This window comes from Esox lucius, chromosome 2 (assembly GCF_011004845.1).
Source record: "Esox lucius isolate fEsoLuc1 chromosome 2, fEsoLuc1.pri, whole genome shotgun sequence".
NCBI lineage: Eukaryota > Metazoa > Chordata > Actinopteri > Esociformes > Esocidae > Esox > Esox lucius.
The window spans coordinates 26,921,583-26,938,444 of NC_047570.1; the positions used below are offsets into that span (position 1 = coordinate 26,921,583).

General features: G+C 40.6%; 1 protein-coding gene and 1 long non-coding RNA gene across 6 annotated transcripts in view; one reads left to right on the top strand and one right to left on the bottom strand.

The window, feature by feature from the left end:
• LOC105022641 (protein unc-13 homolog C) overlaps window positions 1-4,845 on the top strand; it is a 151,006-nt gene extending 146,161 nt beyond the window's left edge. For all 5 annotated transcript variants that reach the window (XM_034296733.1, XM_010891248.4, XM_013137480.4 and 2 more), the window contains 3 exons: window positions 258-350; window positions 968-1,127; window positions 3,029-4,845. In XM_034296733.1, coding sequence (XP_034152624.1) covers window positions 258-350; window positions 968-1,127; window positions 3,029-3,317 — 542 coding nt within the window. In that variant the 3' untranslated portion in view covers window positions 3,318-4,845. The remainder of the gene's footprint in view (window positions 1-257; window positions 351-967; window positions 1,128-3,028) is intronic.
• A 416-nt stretch (window positions 4,846-5,261) lies between these two features.
• Window positions 5,262-9,486, bottom strand: LOC114829509. Its single transcript, XR_003777425.2, has 3 exons — window positions 9,295-9,486; window positions 8,371-8,436; window positions 5,262-5,313 (listed from the first exon to the last, which is right to left on the bottom strand). It is a non-coding gene; the product is annotated as an uncharacterized LOC114829509 (long non-coding RNA).
• Between the last annotated feature and the right edge of the window lie 7,376 nt (window positions 9,487-16,862).

Here is a 16,862-nt window from a genome sequence, read left to right on the forward strand (position 1 = left end):
AGATGTAGTGTCTCAGGCTCTCTGTTTATCTATCCTTCTCTTGACTCGTTCCGTCTCTTCGTCTCTGCATGTTTCCACGTATATGACTCGCCATCTGACATTATCCCACTCCATCTCCCTTTATCTGATTATATTGGTTTCTCTATCTGACGGTCTGTCTCTCTCTCTCTCAGACTATCTGTCTTTCTGTATGACTCTGCTGCCCGCCCCCCACCCCCCGCCCAATAGTAATGCAGTGTTGTGTTTTTGCTCTGCAGGTCAGTCTAGCAACAGCTCTGTGGGGGAGGTGTCCATGCAGGTGGATCTCATCTCTCACCCAGGCACTGGGGAGCACAAAGTCAGCGTGAAGGGTGAGACACACACGCACACACCCAAACACCCATACACACACACACACACACACACGGAGAGTAAAAGCTGTTTAACAATGAATTGCGACATGGCCCCTTAGATAAGAACATTAAAACAACCATTTAATAAACATTAGTGAAATGTATTCACAGCTGTGCTAACCACTGGGAGAAACATGGATTGTTGGATTCTAGTTGATGTGGGTTATGGTAAAGCTGTAGTCATTATCAGACTGCTGATGCACTTGACCCTTCAGTCTGTTCAAGATATTTATAGAGAATAATAACCACATTAGCATAATAACCCATCTCTGAAGGCATCATTAAAACCCTGTTCGACAGAACACTAGTTGTCAGACAGAGTGAGTGACACACTCATAAACCACTGATGTTAGAACTTAAGTGTCCTATTTGTTGAACAAGATGTATAACAAATGTCTTATTTAAGAGTCCAGAGACATGCGGTTAAGTCTATTCTACAGGGCACTGATCCGAGACAGTGTTTAAAAAGGGATAAACGGGTAAATGACTCGATTGACTCATAGATTTAATGATTGACCGACTAAATGAGTGAGCGACTGACTGACTGATTGATGCCGATTCTGTTGTAATTGTAGTGGTCGGGGTCAACAACCTGAACTGGCAGACAAACGCCATGTTCCGACCCTTCGTGGAGGTGAACGCAGTCGGACCGCACCTTGCTGATAAGAAACGCAAGTTCACCACCAAGACCAAGAACAACAACTGGTCACCAAAGTACAATGAAACATTCCAATAGTAAGTCTGGTTTATTCTTTAAAGTATGTTCGGTTAATTGCCTGGTCTAGGTCTGGTTTATTGTTAAATATAATCTAGCTTATTGTTTTAAGTCTAAAGGACATGGGTACAATCCAATAATATGTCTAGCAGGGAATAGCAACAATTATCCTGTGTTTTGACTTCAGTAATGGGGGTTTTGGTCATGTTGCACCTCCAGAAGTCAATTAAGTAGTTGCTGCATAGAAGGAATATATATGCCGATATCTGCAGTACACACACTCAAATTGTTTGGAGAAGTTTTACAAAGAAACTAGAAGTAGTTTTATTGCAGACAAAAAGTACTGAAAAGGGATGAATGCATTGTGACATTTCAGTTACTTATTGAGCAGGAAATGAAGAGGTGAGATACACCTCTTTTTCTACACTGTGTTTATGAGACTTAACCAGCTGTTCTCAGTGGCCTCCTATTTCCTGTGTCAAGGCTCTGGTCAAAAGTACTTCACTACAAGGAGATAGGATGACATTTAGGATGCAATCTGACTGGGCAAGAACTGGTAAATGTGTTACTGGTAATAAATGTTGTTTCTCTGTCATTTGTCTACATGAAATCTAATTTGAAAATATGAGAATTAAAAAGTGTATGGTTTTTCAGGGTAATATCAACATGGTAAACAGTTGTTCAACATAGACAAAACTTTTTTGAAGACTGACATTATATTCACTTTAAAGAGAAAAAAACTATAGTCTGGGCAAAATTCTTCCAGAGCCGTATCTCCACCAAAAGTAATAAATAATAGAAGTTAATTAAATCATGTTCTACTTAAAGTGCCTTTAAATATTTATTTCGTTGGATATATTTCTATTCTTTAACTAAGGGAGAATGATCATCCATACAGCATATGTGATCCATTGTAGAGAATGATCATCCATACAGCATATGTGATCCATTGTAGAGAATGATCATCCATACTGCATATGTGATCCATTGTAGAGAATGATCATCCATACAGCATATGTGATCCATTGTAGAGAATGATCATCCATACTGCATACGTGATCCCTGGTAGAGACAATGATCATCCATACTGCATTAGTGATGCCTGGTAGAGAAAATGATCATCCATACTGCATACGTGATCCCTGGTAGAGAAAATGATCATCCATACTGCATACGTGATCACTGGTACCTCAAATGTGTCTCTGGTAGACAGAATGGTTGTCCTTACTTCATACGTGATCTGTGGTGGACTGTATGATCGTCTGTACCACATGCGTGATCTCTGGTACTCTGTTAATGGCACCGCCCCAAAGCAGAAATCAATGAAAAGCTGAACACTGTCTGCATATAGATGCACATCATCCTTCCTAATGCGCTGTGCGTGTATGTGTGTGTGCCTGCCTGCCTGTCGGCAAGAGTACAGTTTTTTTAAGCTTTAGAAGCCATTAGTAGTTTGTCTATTTAGGTGGAGAGCCTAAAGAAAATGTTGGCATGGAAATAATGGTCTTCCTGAACACAGACATTTAACTTGGTTGAATAATATAATTGAATTGTCGCTCATCCCAGTCAGTCACAACAGTGAGCCTCCTTCTTTCATAAAGATGTCACTGAGCCAACCTCTCTCACTAACGATTATACACAATACTATACACAGTTCAAAGGAACAAAGCCTTCCAACCTTGTGCCAAGATGCTGTCAGCTCACTGTTATTAGCCTTTCTACATATTAAGAGTGTGGTTTCTGTGTGTGAGTGTGTGGGTGTGTGTGTGTGAGAGAGTGCGTGCGTGCAAGCACATTCTTGTGTTTGTGTTATCTAACCTACCTTTAGCTCTGTGGTGTCTGATCTTTGACTGAATGGCGTTTCCTCTTTCTATCCTAGGGGATGGTTGTTGATGGTGTTGTGTTCTCTTCTTCTTCCCAGTGTTCTGAGCAACGAGCATGGTCCAGAGTGCTATGAGCTCCACGTCTCTGTGAAGGACTACTGCTTCGCTAGAGAGGACCGCATCATCGGCATGACCGTCCTCCAGCTCAGAGAGTTGGCCGACCAGGGGAGCTGCGCTGCCTGCTACCCCCTGGTGAAGAGCATCGCCATGGACGAGACCGGACTCACCATCATGAGGATACTCTCTCAAAGGACCAACGACGAGGTGGCCAAAGAGTTTTGTCGTCTTAAGACCGACGTACGCTCTTCAGAGGAGATGGCCTCCTAGTATGGAGACGTGATGAAGGGATGGAATGCATGGATGACTGGATATAACTGAAGAGGGGGGGGGGGGGGCAAGGAAAAGGTGGGCATGAGGAAGGAAGTTAGGTAGATAGGAAGGATGTAATGAAGGAAGGATGAAAGGGAGGAAAGAAGCCGCACAAAGGCGAGTGAGTTGAAGAGTTGTGTTGTATGTTTTTGTGCATGTGCGTAAAACATCTGTTGGAATGTTCATTTTAAACTACAGTATGTACCAGTGTTTACTTACCGTATGCTTAATATTAAGTACTATATTCTACGAGTTACGTTAACGAGACATGAAATACCTTTTTGTACAACATTTAGTCTTTTTGAACAGACGTTTTGTTCCGACAAAGTGCCAAACCAGAGAAAAAAAAAGCATAACAATAACAACAAAGCAAAATAAAACAAAATAACAAAAGATAATGGTGACGAGTTATGGTGAAACTTAGTATGTTTGATGAAAAATTTGCTTGATTATTTGGTTCAGTGTAAAATCATTCTCTCTATAAAAACTGTGGCGTTTTAATTGTTAAGAAGTCTTTCATTTGCACCCTCGTTCTGTTTCTTGTCCCGTCACACAGCACTTGTTGTGCATGTCCCTTTTAGACAACGTCTCTTCAATCATCTCACCGTGACCACTGGGTCGGGGTCTGTGTGCCCTGGCCTTCAAACTCTTTGTATTTAAGCCGAAACCTGAAAAGAGACCATTTTTTTAAACGGCGATGACTGCTATGTAAACCTTCATAGGTGTTTGTAATTTTATAACCATGACAACAACGAAAAAGCCTCCAGTGCTGTCAGTCTACGCAGAAAGGGTGGAACCTTCTTTCTCATTTTCCTTTTGCCTGTATTCTTTCTCTTCAACCATTGGCATTCAGCCTTTCTGTACGACCACTGTGAACACGAGCTTTGGAAGGCGAGCCTATGTAACATTGCTGACGGTTTGATATTGTTGTTTCATATTTATTAAGATAACTTTGTTCCTGAGAAACTGCCAAAGTTATATAAAATGTTTGTACAAAAGCAATCCATTACCTGTATGGAAAATATATATGTACATGTGATCTATTTACTTTTACAATGCTAAATATCTGATTGTTGATGGGGTGGTTCTAAAACTTTATTTTTTTTAGTTACTGTGAAGCTGTATACCAGATTTGAAAGTTGCAAAATGTCACTTTACACAAGTCGAATTCAGCTTCTGCCATTGGGTTTCTTTTTCTTTATGAAGGAAAATGTCTATCATTGGGTAAATATGCAACATTCCTATGTATTGCACTGATGGCGAATTGTATGTCATGTAAATATATTTAGTGAGAAAACGGTCTCCTTTTCTTTAACACTGTTGTGATTTGATGTTAGTAGATAATCTAATACATTAATTCAGTCTTATGGCCTCAGTGTTTCTAAACCTGAATGCTGAATGGCTGAAAGCCATGGTATACAATCATGTATATAATAATCCATTGGCTTGTCTGCATACAAAATATACATGAAAATGTTTTAAATTGCCTGATATGATTCCATTTTAGAACCATGTTTGACCACTACACATTCCACTACTTTGATCCAAACAGTTCAATAGTTAAAGGGGTTGCAATACATAGCAAACATGGCAGAAGTTCCACCCCTTCATTTTTAAACGGGGAAGTGTGGAGGACTGTGGAAAGGTGAATAGTGCAAACCATCCTGGAACAGTGGTTGGAAAATAGAAGACTGAAGTTACCAAAGATAGTGTGTGGTGAAACAATGCATCAAGGAAAGCAGATAGAAGTGGGGATGTTGCTGTTTGTGTCACAGTTCGAAGCTCAACATAGCTTCCAACACCTCCTGGGTTGGCTAATGATGGCAGGTCGTAACTAACACTATAAAACATGTTCGCTAGCTTGTTTGCACTTACTTGAGGGTGGCCAAGAATGACGGATTTGCGGTGGGTATTTTGATTGTGCATTAATATAGTTTTCTTCATGAAAGGATAACTGAAAGAAACAAGAATATCATCACTGTATGATGTAAACCTCATCTTCAAAACAAACATTGAAAATATGAATACACTCACCTAAAGGATTGTAAGGAACACCTGTTAAATTTCTCATTAATGCAATTATCTAATCAACCAATCACATGGCAGTTGCTTCAATGCATTTAGGGGTGTGGTCCTGGTCAATACAATCTCCTGAACTCCAAACTGAATGTCAGAATGGGAAAGAAAGGTGTTTTAAGCAATTTTGAGCGTGGCATGGTTGTTGGTGCCAGACGGACCAGTCTGAGTATTTCACAATCTGCTCAGTTACTGGGATTTTCACGCACAACCATTTCTAGGGTTTACAAAGAATGGTGTGAAAAAACATCCAGTATGCAGCAGTCCTGTGGGCGAGAATACCTTGTTGATGCTAGAGGTCAGAGGAGAATGGGCAGACTGATTCAAGCTGATAGAAGAGCAACTTTGACTGAAATAACCACTCGTTACAACCGAGGTATGCAGCAAAGCATTTGTGAAGCCACAACACGCACAACCTTGAGGCGGATGGGCTACAACAGTAGAAGACCCCACCGGGTACCACTCATCTCCACTACAAATAGGAAAAAGAGGCTACAATTTGCACGAGCTCACCAAAATTGGACAGTTGAAGACTGGAAGAATGTTGCCTGGTCTGATGAGTCTCGATTTCTGTTGAGACATTCAGATGGTAGAGTCAGAATTTGGCGTAAACAGAATGAGAACATGGATCCATCATGCCTTGTTACCACAGTGCAGGCTGGTGGTGGTGGTGTAATGGTGTGGGGGATGTTTTCTTGGCACACTTTAGGCCCCTTAGTGCCAATTGGGCATCATTTAAATGCCACGGCCTACCTGCGCATTGTTTCTGACCATGTCCACCCCTTTATGACCACCATGTACCCATCCTCTGATGGCTACTTCCAGCAGGATAATGCACCATGTCACAAAGCTCGAATCATTTCAAATTGGTTTCTTGAACATGACAATGAGTTCACTGTACTGAAATGGACCCCACAGTCACCAGATCTCAACCCAATAGAGCATCTTTGGGATGTGGTGGAACGGGAGCTTCGTGCCCTGGATGTGCATCCCACAAATCTCCATCAACTGCAAGATGCTATCCTATCAATATGGGCCAACATATCTAAAGAATGCTTTCAGCACCTTGTTGAATCAATGCCACATAGAATTAAGGCAGTTCTGAAGGCAAAAGGGGGTCAAACACAGTATTAGTATTGTGTTCCTAATAATCCTTTAGGTGAGTGTATATTCCCTATTAACTAACATAAAATTAGGACATTTCAAAAGCTATTTTGATTACATGGACTTGGTACCATAGTCATAAAAATGAGTACGATACCAAAAACATTCAGTGTGCTTTCAACACGTGAAAAGATGTACAAGGTTTTAATCAGACAGCAGTGAGTTTGCATATCCTGGCAGAATGGACATTTTGGCATTCATTTAGAAAATATGACTGATCATGCAAAAAAACTGTTTTCTATTTAAGGTCAGTGATCATATAAAGCCATTTATTATCACATAGTTGTTTGGTTCCTTTTTAAATCATAATGATAACAGAAATCACCTTGATCAAAAGTTTACATACCCTTGAATGTTTGGCCTTGTTACAGACACACAAGGTGACACACACAGGTGAAAATGGCATTTAAAGGTGAATTTCCCACACCTGTGGCTTTTTAAATTCCAATTAGTGTCTGTGTGTAAATAGTCAATGAGTTTGTTAGCTCTCCGTGGATGCACTGAGCAGGCTAGATACTGAGCCATGGGGAGGAGAAAAGAACTGTCAAAAGACCTGCATAACAAGGTAATGGAACTTTATAAAGATGGAAAAGGATATAAAAAGATATCCAAAGCCTTGCAAATGCCAGTCAGTACTGTTCAATCACTTATTAAGAAGTGAAACATATGGGGTTCTCTTGATACCAAGCTAAAGTCAGGTAGACCAAGAAAGATTTCCGAAAATGTCAAAATAATTGTTCAGGATACAAAGAAAAACCCACAGCTGACCTCAGGAGAAATACAGGCTGCTCTGGAAAAAGACTGTGTGGTTGTTTCAAGGAGCACAATACAACAATACTTGAAAAAAAAATTGCTACTTGGTCAAGTTGCCAGAAAGAGGTCTTTACTGCATCAATGCCACAAAAAAAGCCTGGTTACAATAGTTCGACCACACCATGACCCACCTCACAGTCTCTGGCACATTCATTTGGAGTGACGAGACCAAAACAGAGCTTTACGGTCATAACCATAAGCGCTATGTTTGGAAAGGGGTCAACAAGGCAGTATAGTGAACAGAATACTATCCCTACAGTGAAGCATGGTGGTGGCTCACTGATGTTTTGGGGGTGTGTGAGCTCTAAAGGCAAAGGGAATCTTGTTTAAATTGATGGCAAGATGAATGCAGCATGTTATCAGAAAATACTGGCAATTTACAAGCTCTGCCCTCTACATTGTGTCAGTCAATCACATACATTTTTGCTTTCTGACACTGACCAGTACATTTGAGTAAGTAAAACTCCCAAGGGTGACAGCATGTGCCTGCTCTGCCATATGACTCCTAAAGAAATCATTTCATTTTAATGAAACAATCGGGAAAGTCAAAAAAAAAAACGTAGTGCAATCTGCAATAAATGTGACTTTTGGGAAGAGAAACCTGTATTGAAATCTGGTGTTAAATGAATGAAAACATCAACAGAATGTCAGAGTTTTTTCTTGAATACTGGGCTTCCTCTCTTCTGGGGGAGTGGAAATGATTAGCTGATGCTTAGCATTTATTCAGATGTATTCATCCGGGCGTCCCAACAGCTTGGATACTAACCAAAACTCACCACTGACGCTTCTACAATTGTGATGGCACAGTTGGCAAAACAAATGGCATCGGCTCAATGTAAATAATCCGAATATCATTCTGCCATGTAAGCATTGACTGTAGTTGACTGTAGTTCCAATTTAATTGAAAAGGCTTTTATGGGGAAACCTTTACACACAAAATGTAGACTTACTAACATACCTTTATCTCATATGTCTGCATTCTGTGATTCAGTCTGGTTCTCTGCAGATCAGATTTCATTGGACCCTACAATGTAACATAAGAGGATCTAAGAGGGTGAGGGAAAACGTTGAAGCTCTTTTGGGATAAGGCATCCACTGTAGAGGTCTTATAACATTCTCTTAATGCAAAACATTTTGGGGTTGCAGGGTAGGATAGTGGTTATGGCAACCGACCAGAGACCAAAACACTAGACATTGACCGCAGTCTTGTGCATGTAATAATGAAGATGACAACCATACCCACCTGATAAGAAACAAATTTTTTTTATATTAAAACTGGCAGCCCTTTGATGGAAGTTACAGGCCAAAAACAAACATTTGTTACTGTCCAAATCATAACAGATTTCACATTTTTATAGAGGTCAAGCACCCACTGTGGGCCCTGGTGCAACAGCACCCAGGATAGCAATGTCAGTGGGGAAAAACATGTTTTTGCAAACGCCCATGGTTTTGGAATGGGATGGCCAACAAGCTCAAATAGGTGTGATGGTCGGGTGTCCACATACTTTAGGCCATATGCTGTATGTGCACTGATGGACACAACATCTCATTGATTCTGCTACAAACAAACGTACAAAACTCAGCCTTTAGCCATTTCATTTAATATTACTTAGTTGACATATTTTCTATGATGTGTGCTCTTAATGAAGAGCTGCTACAGACCATGTGTATGGCTGATCTGTGATCTACATGTACATTTAGCCTGTAATGTACTTGAATTTCACAACCTTACCTCCTAAGCTCCACCACTCTCGTGGATGACTACACTGGTTGACTCAACATCCTTCTGGTTCTTCTAATAAAATTGAATATTCAAGATATGGGCGACATATAACATAACTAATTTTCTTTACATTATCCACCTTAAAAGACAAAATGTTACCTCAGCTCCCCGGTTGACCTTTTCTCCCTGGCTGTCTGATCCTGCTGTGACAAGGACCTTCTCACAGTCACCATCTGATCCTGCTAAAATGCAGGACATAAAATTGACATGAACAACTTGAACTACATTGATGCCTGCAGAACCAGATGGCAATGTTTGATCTATAAGACCCACATTAGGTTGAAATGTCAAATGCAGCCACTGTAAGGAACTACAACGGTTAGCCAACTTTTCAAGAGATCAACTATTAAGCTAGTTAGTTAGCTATATCTTCTAATGTCTCATAGCTAGCTAGCTGTACCACTCACTTTGCATAAAAAAACCCAGTTTGTCTAGTCTTTTCTTGGCTGGTGTCATATGGTGCTATAGTTGTGAGTGAGGTGAACCTAGTGTAATGTAGACTGTTTCCTAGCTAGTGAAATAACAATTAGCTAGCAAGCTGATATATATTTTCCAACTATCATTCATATTATATAACACTGGCCTAACTATACCTTACTGGTTTTAGAAAAACACTCTGATAAGTTAAATATCTACCTAATTCACACGCTGTCAGGTAGGTTACCAAACTTTCATGAGCCAGAGATCACAGCCGCTAGTTGCATACTTAGCCTGCATGTGCAAAGTGCCTGCGTGTAGTCCTAAAGCCAGTCTGATTCGAGTTACACAATAGCTTACTGTACTGCCACTGCAACGTTCTAAAGAGTTTGAGCTTTTCATATAAGAGTTGTGTTAGTAAAAAGTGGGGGGGATAAAATGCCATTTTAAAAAAATTGGGGGGGACATGTCCCACTCATGTATAATGAAACCTACGCCCCTGCTCAGCACTGCCAAGACTGGTGGGAGGGAAGTCAATAGAGTTGTCTTGCCAGGCTCTTGAGACTCCTCGTGGCAGGTGATAGTCTGCAAGCTCAATTTTCATTGTTAGCTGGAGAAGTACTTTCTTCTAAGCACTTGCTTAGCCGCATGCTGTTGGTTGAGAAAGCAGTGTGGAAGCAAAATGGCTTCTTATTAGTGGGATGTGTCACGTCCCAAACTACCAAAGGTGGAGATTTGTTCACAATAAATATGGTGCCATTTTAAACATTAACCAACCACTGTGGGCTATTTGTCTGTGTGTTTAAGAAGCAGCTAGCTAGCTGATCATAGCAGTTTGCCTATCTGCTCCAGATCCAGCTTGCTAGCTGATCATAGCTGTTTGTCTATCTGCTCCAGTGGCAGATAGCTAGCAGATCATACTGTAGCTGTTTGCTTATTTTCCCAAACTGTTGTGTTATTGTGTGGAGCTGAAAGGTCTCATTAGACAGACCTGTCTTTAATTAGTCTCTGCCAAGTGAGAGCATTTGTCAATGTCGTCCTATTGTTTACTTCCTAAACAGCACTCTATTCCTTATATGCACCCATTTTGGCAATAGCCTATATTCTCTACATAAGGGAAAGCCGGCCATGTGGGAAGCAAATGGAGATAACTTCCCAAATGTACAAGATCAAAATGATGGCACCGTATAGGGAATAGGGTGATACTTGGGATACATTCTTTGGCCGAACGTCCGTTCTAAATAGTTGTCTTTTAGGGTCATTGATATTGAGTAAAAACATAAAATTATCCCAGAATGTCATAAATATTTAGACTAATTTATCAGAATAGGTGATGCACTATATCAAGTCCAAGGAACAAGCGCTAAATGAAGCCTTTTCAGTTTCCTTGTAATATGTTGATATTTGTTGCTAACTGCATATGCTTTACCAGAAAGTATGTTCTAAAATCTATTTATCAGTGCACAGTATGTGGCTTTATTAGGCAAGAAAGATTTTGGACATGGCCATTGTTTTTGTTTTCCTGCAAAGGGGCCATGGCTTAGCTGGCTGGCTGCTAGCAGAAGAGCTATTTATAGTTCTGCTGTTGGATCCATGGTGCATTCAGAGATCAATTTCTCACTCCTTCTTGCTCAATCTCTTTATCTCTCTCTGTCTTTCTCTCTCCATCTCATTTCTTCCTCTCTCTCCCCCTTCACTCTCTCGCTCCATCTCTCCTTCCACTCTCTCTCTCTCTCTCTCTCTCTCACACACACAATCTCCTCCTTTCTATTTTGCACTCTCTTTCAGCAAAATGAGCTATGATGCTGGGTAGGGCCTCTGCATCCCAAATGGCGCCCAACTCCCTATATGCGGTGGAGCCGTAGAGCGCTAGTCAAGGCAACAGAGTCGAATGTCACCTGACAACCAAGTCCACTTAATAGGGAGCGTCCCAAAAATCCCAAAGGCATCAATGAACTGATGTTTATGTGCTGCTGCACGTGACAGTTTAGCGTCCTCCACTGACAGTTCAACTGGCCCCACAATGGGTGCCAGCCTGCTTTGCAACACACATGACCGACCTCCTTGACTACAGACTAACCATTTAATCTAGTCACCAATTGGATAGCCCCGTCAGAAACATTTCAAGCCAGCTGTGGGGTGAGTTAGCTGTGGAGTGAGGTTCTTAACTCTGTTACAATTATATAAGCTTTGAGTTTACTGAAGATATAATTATATTAGATTGAGATTGGAGATATTATTATATTATAATATTATATATTATTATATCTCCAATGTCAATCTTGAACCTCTGATTCAAGGGCCGTATTCACATAACATCTTAAGGCTAAAGTAAGCTCCTAACTTGCTGATTTAAGAGTAACTAAAAAAATTGGCATGTCAGTCCTAACTTTAGGGAAAAAAATTGTCCTAAGAGTATTTCACAGGGAAAATGCAGCTATGCAGCGCAGTTAAACTAGATGAATGTAGAATAATACATCAGACAATAAATGCCCTCCCCAGACCCCATGTCATCCAACAAATCATTTGTTTTCCTACTTCGCCCATTAAGAAACAAAGCTGACTTCATGGCCATGGCTGGACCACCTGGTGTAGTTGGTGTTATAGATGTAGAAAATGACACCATTTTCTACAGCATTGCTATGATGAATTCACTGACAGTGACCCTCCCCTATCAGCCAATCACTGTGGGCATAGTAAGTAAGCTTGTTTGTGGAACACGACATCATCCATAGCAACGGGGTCAACCCCGCCCTTTCTCTTAGCTTAAGTCTTCTCCCCATTCCTTAGTAAAAGTTGGTCTTACCAGCTTTGTGAATAGGTTTTAAGAGGAAACTCTTAGCTAGGAACCTTTAGTGCTGTTTAGGACTCCTCGTAGTGGTTAGATGGTTTTGTGAATATGGGCCCAATTGTTGAGCCATTTTATGAGCTGAGATATGTAAATTACAACTGAGATTGGAGTGAAATTCTACTGGTAGGTAGCTCTACAGTAACATGGATGGAATGAAAACCTACAGAAAGCAGCACTCCAAAAACTTGGTTGAGGTAAAAATCAAGAGGAGGGTAGTGCTCCAGAAACAGTGAAAACCTACGAAAGAGTATCTCTCCAGTCACAGGGCTCAGTCTAAAACCAACAGTAGGGTAGCTGTCAAGAAACAGAGTTGGAGTGAAAACTAACAGGAGGGTTACTCCTTTGTTTGGGGTTAAAAAAATATAGGGACTATAATGTTTTGAGAATTTCATTAGACCTGAGACAAGAAATAAAATCTTGTTGTGGTGAGGGAGACTAGAGAGGGAAGTGGAAGCAGAGCAGGAGCGGAAGAAGATGGTCTGACAGGGGAGGAGCGTCAGATAAATTGGAGAGGAGGGGAAGGGAGATTGTATGGGTAAAGAATTGAAGGGGAGAGGATATGAATTTGGTAGGGTACTTTTAGAAAAGTAATAGCACCACAATTTAATGGTGTATATGTTCAGTGTGTTGATGGTGAAGGTGATGGAATAATTGATGGGGTGATTTAGCGTGAATATGGAGTAATTCTGTATTTACAGTAGACCTATGTTCCCCTATTATGTCTTTCTGCTCTGACTGCAGGTGTCTGTTAATCAACATTTCAGAGGTTAAACAGAGGACATTTCTGAGTTAGAGAAACAAATCTTACAAAATTCGATTAACTTGATTTTATATCATTTACAAATTTTTGTACTCTCTGCTTTATATTCCAAATGGCCCTATTGCCATTGTACCAGATCAAAAAAGTACACTGCACTGGGAAAAGAGTGCTACATTCAGCCTCTGCCTCCTCAGGGATGGGTTTTGATCATCCAAAATCTAATGAAAACAACCACTGACACTTCACCTATTTCTCTGCCAACCAGTATTACAGCAATATGATTTAAACTATTGATGACATTTGCTTTATCTATTCACTGATTCTCAAGGCTTCAGATATCAAATTACACCATGCTATTCAGTTTCTACCAGAGCCATATAAGGTTGCTCTGTAAGAGTCCCAAATGGCACCCTATTCTGTATATTGTGCACTACCTTTAACCAGTGTACTGAAGGCAAAGCACAGGGATTAGTGTGTAAGTTGAAATGCAGCCTCAGTCAATATGGGTTTGGGCTGCTTTGCAGCCCTCAAACAAAATCCAAGGAGCGTTGTCATGGAAACAGAGTTTGGAGCAGCGAACCACCAGGAGATTATTTGCCATGCGGAACCTTTTAACACCCTTGAAGCATCATCATTGTATGCATTAAACATATTATACAGTCTACATACGATAATATGTCCAGATAAAGTATTATTGAACTTTTATAAGTGTTAACAAAATGTGCCATTTGATTCTAACAGAATGATATCCATGATAACTTCACAAAAGCCTGAGGGCCAAGAAAATGGCCATGGTGTTTCTACTAGCCAAATATCATTCTGCACAGAAGCAATATTAAGACTGGCCCACGGGCTGAAGATTGATCAGCCAGTCATGTCATCACTTCCATAAAAAGGAGCAAAATGTATAAATTTTTCATTGTAATATCCGTAAATGTCCATAAATGATCTGTAGTAATAGCAGATCGCTAGTGTTGCACATCATTTTTTCACCCAGAAGTGATTAATGGGTGCATTAAAGACCATGTTTCCCAACCTTCAATATTCCAAGGGGGCGATTTGGGCACAATGAAAATGGTGTCCAAATCACAGGAATGCTCCATTTGCAGAAAAAAATCACAGAAATGTTAAATTTGCAAAATATTTATTTTTTGGTTTTGAAAAAAAATAAAATAAATGTACAATCCCTGTCAGTGAACATTTCTCCTTTGCCAAGATAAAAAATAAATGTACAATCCCTGTCAGTGAACATTTCTCCTTTGCCAAGATAATCCATCCATCTGAAACTGTATAATCATCACTGCCCTCTCAACCACAGATCCTGTGTAACCACAGCAGACCAGGACCACTACATCACCGCCCTCTCAACCACAGCAGACCAGGACCACTACATCACCGCCCTCTCAACCACAGATCCTGTGTAACCACAGCAGACCAGGACCACTACATCACCGCCCTCTCAACCACAGATCCTGTGTAACCACAGCAGACCAGGACCACTACCTCACGCTTCTTCAGCTGCAGAATTTCTGAGTCCAGCCACACAGACAGCTGATGAATGTATAGGATTGCCCAACCTCAGAATTTCTGCACAAAAAGGAACTGCAGCCTCTTCCTCCTCACCGGGTCGTTGGCCTGACTGCATTTGACATTGACTTCAGTGGACAAATGCACACCTTCAATGGCCAATGGCATGCTGGAGAACTGTTCTCTTTACGTATGAATGTGGGTTTAAACTGTACCAGGCAGTAACTCCGTAAAACGTTTGAAATTGTGTCATAATTTGTTTATAATTCTTGTCCAATGAGCAGTGCTTTACTAAAAACAAACAATGAGTTATCCATTCTGACTGATCTGGGTCTACACTAAATAATTGCCACAATATATTTTACTGAATGAATCATTTGAATCATTTGACAAAGGCTGTGATTATGCAAAATATAACCAAAAAAATGCTAATAATAATGGTTGCAATTTTTTTTGGCAAAAACAAAGAGGAGAAAAATTTGTTAACTGTCCTTGTAGGTAATAAACATGCCATCATACTTAGAGCAGGCAAATGGCGTCATTATTTAGGTAACTGTAGCAGGAGCAACAGATCTCAGTGACTTTCAAAGACAAATGATTGTTGGGGAGTCTTTGACTAAAGATTCAGGATGTTTGATGGATTATGGTTGAAACCTGTAAATGTTTGTGTGCTCTGCAAAGAGCCACAGCATCCATACTATACACTTTGCAGAGCAGTTATGAGCTTCACATTCAGTTCACTCTCTGTCTTTTAAAATCATACTTTTCCAAATGTGTTAATCCGTTATTTATTATTCATGCAGTCCCTCCCAAGTGGCCCACTGCTTCCTTTACAGTGCACTGCTTTTGAACTATGAGTTCTTGATCAAAGGAAATAAAGTGCCAGTTGGGACTCAGTCGTGTACTTCAGAGATTTGTAAATGAACATGTTAACACAGATCTGGCTGCACGGCATAACCCCTGACCCTGCTAAGGACAAATGGAAAAGAGAGAATTAGATGTGCAGGAATTAAAGACGTGGGGAGGAGAGGAAATGAAATGAGAGGTGTGAGAGTGGATGACAGTGAATGACACGTTTAGGGAGGAAAGGAAAAGGAATTTGATGTTTTGGGAGACGGGGACAAGGAACGAGAGGTGTGAGAGGAGAGGACAGGGAAGGAGAGGTCTGGGAGTAAAGGACCAGGGAGTAGAGGAGAGGAAAGAAGATGGAAGACGGAAGAGGAGGACAAAAACTCACCAACCTTCATGACATTACTGAAACGGTTTTAGCATACATATATCTTTTTCCCGCACGTTAAAAAGCATATTATCTGTGTTGGAATGGTGTGGGCATACCAAATGGTGTGAAACTATGAATGGGGCAGTCTGATGTTTGATCAACTCATCCATCTGTAAAGCTCTCATTGGCCAGCTCATCTTCCTGAGGAGTATTACATCATACACCCTGGCATTTTTTGAACAGTCTGTTGGAGATGCAAGCCTTAGGTCTAGGATTTGACGTGTTTTCCCCCTCTAATTTAAATTTTGGCCACTTCCAAGTACAAGATGAGTCAACAACATTCATTATGGGCTGACAGAACATGAACTCTGAAAAGTGCGATTTTAACTAGAGAGTTACTTTACCATAATGATATCATACTGTGGCGTGTTATAGTAGCGTGATGCTGTTGAATGCCTGGGAGCCTCCGGATGATTCTCATTAGCATGGTCTTCGTCCCAAATGGCACTCTTTTCCCTACATAGATTAAAGACTAAATAATAATGAAAAAAGACCAGAGCCCATTTGTCCCAAATGTCACCCTACTCAATTGAATGTATGAATCATTACTTTTTACCAGATTTCTATTTGCTGTGGTGAACTAGGGAGGAGGGTGCCATTTGGGACATGGACCATGAGCCTGGGGGCTCTGTCAGGTTGACTTGTGCAGATGATGCTCATAGTATTTTAGGGTTCCTAGTTTAAAGTGTGATAACAGCAAGGCAAGAGCAGCTTTCTCTGTGTTACTGGTCTATCCTGTATATTTTCATATAAGGATATTACCCTATAAAGGACAATGTCAGTACAAAACAATATGCATAACTCATTAATCCCTTCCAATCATACAGCTTTGA